General features: G+C 36.6%; 1 protein-coding gene across 3 annotated transcripts in view; it reads right to left on the bottom strand.

Annotated features, from left to right (window-relative positions):
• Window positions 1-391: 391 nt before the first annotated feature.
• The window catches only part of SAMTOR (S-adenosylmethionine sensor upstream of mTORC1), a 28,186-nt gene continuing 21,702 nt past the window's right edge, over window positions 392-6,875 (bottom strand). For all 3 annotated transcript variants that reach the window (XM_083366709.1, XM_083366710.1, XM_083366711.1), the window contains 2 exons: window positions 4,218-4,332; window positions 392-3,487 (listed from right to left, as the gene is read on the bottom strand). In XM_083366709.1, the coding sequence (XP_083222835.1) occupies window positions 2,858-3,487; window positions 4,218-4,332 (745 nt within the window). In that variant the 3' untranslated portion in view covers window positions 392-2,857. The remainder of the gene's footprint in view (window positions 3,488-4,217; window positions 4,333-6,875) is intronic.

Below are 6,875 nucleotides of genomic sequence, written 5' to 3'. Positions count from 1 at the left end.
GAGTCTTCTCCAGCACCATAGTTCAAAGGCTTCAATTCTTTGGCACTCAGCCTTTCTTATGGTCCAGCTTTCACTGCCATACATTGCAACTGGGAAGACCATAGCCTTGACTATGTACCACTTTATAAATTGTTTAAACATCAGTGTCATTTCTCGCCTTGAAAATGTATTAACTATTTAAACAAAAGGAGTAAAAACTAGTCTAATGACAAAAGGCAGACTTATTCATAGATGCTGGAAGTACATAAGAGTTCAACATTTTAATGAAGAGCAAATATACCAGATTGAATGAATTGCAATTGATGCTTGATATTAATATTTTTTAAACATAGAAATATGAAAATCCTAAAGAACTGAAGGTTAATCACGTTTCCAAGGAGGTACAACATAGTGTAACAAGCCAGTTTAATTTCAGTTGTTGAATAAGCTACTATTGGCTAGATGCCAACATTACACTAGTTTGTAAACATATTTAAAAATCAAAAACCAGGGTACAACCAACAAAGCAAGCCACAGAATGTTAACTGTCTTCCACTGAAGGTAATATTTGATTGATTATATTAATACTGATCTGTATAAGCAGTTGCTCACAAGATTGTGTATAAATATAACCAAGCATTATTATGGCTTTGTTATAAAATATTATTTTATATTCTAAAATTCTCTATTAATAATGTAACAATGGCATTTTGCTTTCTTGATCATTAAAGGCAAATTGAATGAAATAGTATACATCAACACTATTCAGAAAACTGATGTTTTCTTCTGATGTGCTCTGAGAACATAAAAAAATGAGACATTTTGTTGTATACTTGAAAAGGATATCTTCCTTGTTAGTCCTAGGTTAACCTCTTGTTGTTTTCAAGAACCCCTTTCTTGGAATGTCTGCAAGATCTACATAGCTGTCTTGAAATTTGTACATCCAGTGAAAATATATCGAGTAAAATATAGCAAGTAGTTTAAACCATATCCACTAACATTCAAGAAATAGAAAATATTTTTCACAAAGTCATCAGGTATTACTGGCCAATATCTACCCTTCAAATTTGAAACTATTTCATCTACATATATCTTGAACTGGATTAGGCATCAGAATGAGTTGGAAAACAACATTACCACATATATACAAACAGCATAAATGCATTGTACTATGGAGTTTTGAGAACTTTTTGCTAATTAAACAGTGCATCATGCATAGTCTGGATACATAAACAGGAAACAATATTATGGGAAGAGGGTAAAACTAACAGATTTTTAAACTAGTCCAACAATATAAAAGGAGCAAGCTTTTAAATTCTAGTTAAAAGGAATTTTTAATTAGAAGTAGGAAACTTTTGCCTGGCTAACATATAGTTATGCAACTTAAAAAAGCTGCTGAGGATGTAACATGTTGGCTGCAAACTTTCTAGCACCGTTTTTACATATATAGCTCATTCACACCCCATTTTGCTTTATCTGTGGAGTAAATGGTTTGCCAATCTGATTTTGGAGCTAAAAATTGTGGTCTTTTATTTAGTTCAGGTGTCACCAGTGAATGCATTTAGATAAGGTTTATTCCATGAATTACTGAACACACAAGGTAAAAAGCAAAACTAAAAGTCAGTTGTGAAACTTTTGTACAAAAAATTTAGTAGTAAAAGCATTGTAATGTTTTAAAAATACCTTTCATAAATACTTTCAAGGAAACTAAGCAGTGGACTTCTTGAAATGAATGGTTAATATTAATACTATCATTTCTGAAACTGTTAAACTATTTTGTTTTTTAGATTTATCTTTTGTCTATTTCAAAATATATTGGTTACATCCTCATTCAATCTGTTTTTAACTTTTGTATTTTTTGTTTTAATCACCCTGTAAACCGCCCTGAGTCCTTCGGGAAAGGGCGGTATATAAATATAATAAAATAAATAAAATAAATAAAACATAAATTATTTAATCATTAAATCAGGAAATAATTTTTAGATATTTGTAAATTTCTGGGACAGCTAAGAATGGAAATGCTGGGGTTGTTCTTAAAATGTTTTATCGTTCATTTTTAACTAGAATGAATGAAAATAATCTTAATTTTTTAACTTAATGTCTTCATATGCAGATTAGCTATCTAACCTGACATCTAGACAGAGAATTAAGCAACAATCTTCTATTTTCTCCCATTCCCTAAAATGTTTATATATATTTAGGATAAACATATTAATTTGAGAAAACTTGATAAAGCAGTGAAATTGAAACAATGGCACAAATACACAAGTTGTGAGTTAACTAAAAGAAACCTGTTTATGCTTATGTATATTATATAGTATTCACTGAATTGCACAATTAACAGGATCTGTATTTTGTGAAAGTACTCCAGTTGCAAATACAACTTAAGTGAAGTGATTTTGCAGTTGTTTTCACTCGCCAGATCAACATTAACTCAAGCAAAACCTTTGTTCAAGGGTAACAAAGCTTTCTAAACATATTTCTTAGACAATTAACAGTGAATATCATCTATTTTGTGCAAACCTCAAAAATGCTATCATGAATCTCAATCAAAAGCATTAAAAGTATCAAACCAGGGCACATCAGCATAGTATGCATAATCACAGTTCACAGCACTGGAAGGGAATGGTATCTTTCTAGAATATTACTAAGTAAACCCTGTTCATGATATGTTGAGTCATACTTCATAAAGCACATGTTAATTTTTCAATACAAGAATACATTTTAAAATTTATAAGTACAAAAAATAGCAATAGTTTTCAAAATCTTTAGCATTTCCTTTTTGTAAATGCTTCATGTGCAGAGCAGATGTCAATTTTGCAAAATTAGTTTTACAGGAAAGAGAATTTGGACTCCGAAGCAGATTTTAATTGTTACATTAACTTAGAAGCAATATAGGGTCTTCTAGTTCATAGAAGGGTATAGAGCTAGCCTGGCTTTCTCCGGAGTCCGAATCATAAGGAGCATCTGGAAGCTCCATGAAGCTAAAAGCCAGTTGTTCATCTTCAACATCTGATCGGATATAGCAGGAATTATTAGAAAATTCCTCCTCTTCCACAGTGTTAAAATCCTGTGGAATGTATAGCATCCCTGGGTAGTTCCTGCTCACCAAGTCACTTGTTGTTTTGAGTGAGATTTTCCTAAAGGCCATCAAATGCATATGAGAAAATTTTGAGTATTTGAAACGTTTAAACCCTAAAGATTCTATAGCAATTTTCCAGCTTTTCATCATCATAGCATGCCGATTCTGATGGGAAGAGTCAGGAGTGATAATAAGGAGCAATCCATTTAATACAAGTAGTTCATGGGCCTTTTTACAACATATCCACCGCTGATAGGGTGAAGGGAAATAAGAAAGGAGGAGGGAAAAGACCACAACATGAAATAGTTCTCCAGGCAGGGAATCAATAGGATTCTTCAACTGTTTCAAAAAAGCATCAATGGCATCCTGTGCAAGTTGAAGAGGCTGATGAATCTGAAGGTTTAAAAAGTCACATTTGTAGACACTCTGGGGGAGGAAATATAGATGCAATGATATACTTGGAATACAAGTAAATAAGATAACTCAGTTAAAGAATTCTTAAAATCAGCAATAAAATTTTTCATTGATCAATTAATTACATTTTTATCTGAGTATAACTTTTTTAAGTTAGGCAGGCATTGGTTTCAGGTAATGTAGGTGTGTTTTTGCCTATATGAAAAGGGAATATGTAATAAAATATGTACTTATGAATATTTTTTATTATTTTTTTGTACAGAATTTCTCCTTTAGGCCCGCTATATTCTCAAAATCTGAAGTTTCTACAAAGCAGAGATTTGGGGGTGGGGGGGAGGAAAAAAGGAAAGCAGGAGGTCTTGTTTTGTAAGAAGACTGCTTTATTATGATACCTTGACTCTCCCTCCAAAATATATGCTGTTTTGTGAAGCATGAGAACAATGAACTATGACATTGAAAATAATACAGGAAATATTACAAATTCCAGTAGTGAAATACAACTATGTGGCACATCACTGAGTACTCAAGCTTTAACCATACTATAACCTAAGCAATGGCTTTAGATATACACAGTAAAGCTGAAGTTTTCAGTCATCTGTCCATACCTTGAGCTTAACTATTTATTAACATATTCACTTTCAACCTCAAAACTATACTAGCAGATGTTAATCAAAAGGGAATTGTAAAATTAGCAACCATTGTATAAGTAATACATTTTATGATTTGCATTAATATTTCATACCTCAACAGCTGGGACAATATCAATACCAACAGTCAGAAACTGTTCAAACTTCAAAAATGGATTAAAACAGCTGCCAACATCAAGTAATCTTATTTTTCCTGAAGGATGTAACAATCTAGGTAGAAGAAAAAAAACCTGAAATGTCTCTGAATCTTAATCATGGAAATTCTATTTAAAATAGTAAATATGTTGCAGTTTCAGAATTAATGAGTGAGATTTGCATAGAAATAGTTTTCTTTTTAATCTTTCAGGTAATCAATGAGGTAATGTTTGAACTAGGTTTTTATTTAAACAACAGATTAAACATGTCAAATTTTGAGAGATATGGAACATTCAAGATTTAGCAACTACAGTGAGGGGAAAAATTATTTGATCCCCTGCTGATTTTGTACATATGCCCACTGACAAAGAAATGATCAGTCTATAATTTTAATGGTAGGTTTATTTTGACAATGAGTGACGGAATAACAACAACAAAAATCAAGAAAAACGCATTTCAAACAAGTTATAAATTGATTTGCATTTTAATAAGTGAAGTATTTGATCCCCTATCAATCAGCAAGACTTCTGGCTCCCAGGTGTCTTATACAGGTAATGAGCTGAGATTAGGAGCACTCCCTTTATAAAAGACACAGAAGCTATCAATCAGTTAAATTCCAAACTCTCCACCATGGCCAAGACCAAAAAGCTGTCCAAGGATGTCAGGGACAAGATTGTAGACCTGGAATGGGCTACAAGATTATCGCTAAGGAGGTTGGTGAGAAGTGACAACGGTTGGTTTGATAATTCGCAAATGGAAGAAACACAAAATAACTGTCAATCTCCCTCGGTCTGAGATTCCATGCAAGATCTCACCTCGTGGACTTTCAGTGGTCATAAGAATGGTGAGGAATCAGCCCAGAATTACATGGGAGGATCTTTTCAATGATCTCAAGGCAGCTGGGACCATAGTCACCAAGAAAACAATTAGTAACATACTTCACCGTGAAGGACTGAAATCCTGCAGCACCCGCAAGGTCCCCCTGCTCAAGAAAGCACATATACAGGCCCATCTGAAGTTTGCCAATGAACATCTGAATGATTCAGAGGAGAACTGGGTGAAAGTGTTGTGGTCAGAAGAGACCAAAATCGAGCTCTTTGGCATCAACTCAAATCACTGTGTTTGGAGGAGGACTGCTGCCTATTACCCCAAGAACACCATCCCCACCATCAAACATGGAGGTGGAAACATTATGCTTTGGGGTGTGTGTTTCTGCTAAGGGGAGAGGACAACTTCAACGCATCAAAGGGATGATGGACAGGGCCATGTACCGTCAAATCTTGGGTGAGAACCTCCTTCCCTCAGCCAGGACATTGAAAATGGGTCGTGGATAGGTATTCCAGCATGGCAATGACCCAAAACACATGGCCAAGGCAATAAAGGAGTGGCTCAAGAAGAAGCACATTAAGATCCTGGAGTGGCCTAGCCAGACCTTAATCCCATAGAGAATCTGTGAAGGGAGCTGAAGGTTTGAGCTGCCAAACATCAGCCTTGAAACCTTAATGCCTTGGAGAGGATCTGCAAAGAGGAGTGAGACAAAATGCCTCCTGAGATGTGTGCAAACCTGGTGGCCAACTACAAGAAACATCTGACCTCTGTGATTGCCACCAAGGGTTTTGCCACCAAGTACCAAGTCATGTTTTGCGAAGGGGTCAAATACTTATTTCACTCATTAAAATGCAAATCAATTTATAACTTTTCTGAAATGCATTTTTCTGGATTTTTGTTGTTGTTATTCTGTCTCTCACTGTTAATATAAACCTACCATTAAAATTTTAGAGTGATGATTTCTTTGTCAGTGTGCAAAGGTACAAAATCAGCAGGGGATAAAATAATTTTTCCCCTCACTGTATATACGTAACAAATCTGTTTTTTCAAGTTCTAATACAACAAGCTATTTGCCTAGCTGTATATATACACATTATGATTACCCGTATATACTTGAGTATAAGCTGACTCGAGCATAAGCCGAGACCCCTAATTTTACCCCAAAAAACTGAAAAAAGTTATTGACTCGAGTATAAGCCGAGGCTGGGAAATGCAGCAGCTGGAGGCTGGATCCCCCGAAAGACGTCTCTGCTGAGATGAGAGAACGGGGTGGCAAGCCGCCGAGAGAATGGGGCGGCCTGCTGTTCTCTCGGTGCAGCACGGCAGAGGCTGGATCTCGCGAAAGAAGTCTCTGCCGAGAGAATGGGCGGCAAGCCTCCACCACCCCATTCTCTCAGCGGAGCGCTCCACTGCCCCATTCTCTCGGCAGCTTGCCACCCCGTTCTCTCATCTCAGCAGAGACGTCTTTCGGGAGATCCAGCCTCTGCCGTGCTGCACCGAGAAAACAGCAAGCCGCCCCATTCTCTCGGCGGAGCGCTCCACTGCCCCATTCTCTCGGCAGCTTGCCACCCCGTTCTCTCATCTCAGCAGAGACGTCTTTCGGGAGATCCAGCCTCTGCCATGCTGCACCGAGAAAACAGCAAGCCGCCCCATTCTCTCGGCAGCTTGCCACCCCATTCTCTCATCTCAGCAGAGACGTCTTTCGGGAGATCCAGCCTCTGCCGTGCTGCACTGAGAAAACAGCAAGCCACCCCATTCTCTCGGCAGCTTGCCACCCCGTTCTCTCATCT

The sequence above is a fragment of the Vipera ursinii genome, assembly GCF_947247035.1.
Source record: "Vipera ursinii genome assembly, chromosome: 6".
Classification (NCBI taxonomy): Eukaryota; Metazoa; Chordata; class Lepidosauria; order Squamata; family Viperidae; genus Vipera; species Vipera ursinii.
Note: the sequence above shows the minus strand (reverse complement) of the source record. Positions and strands in the feature narration are given on the sequence as shown.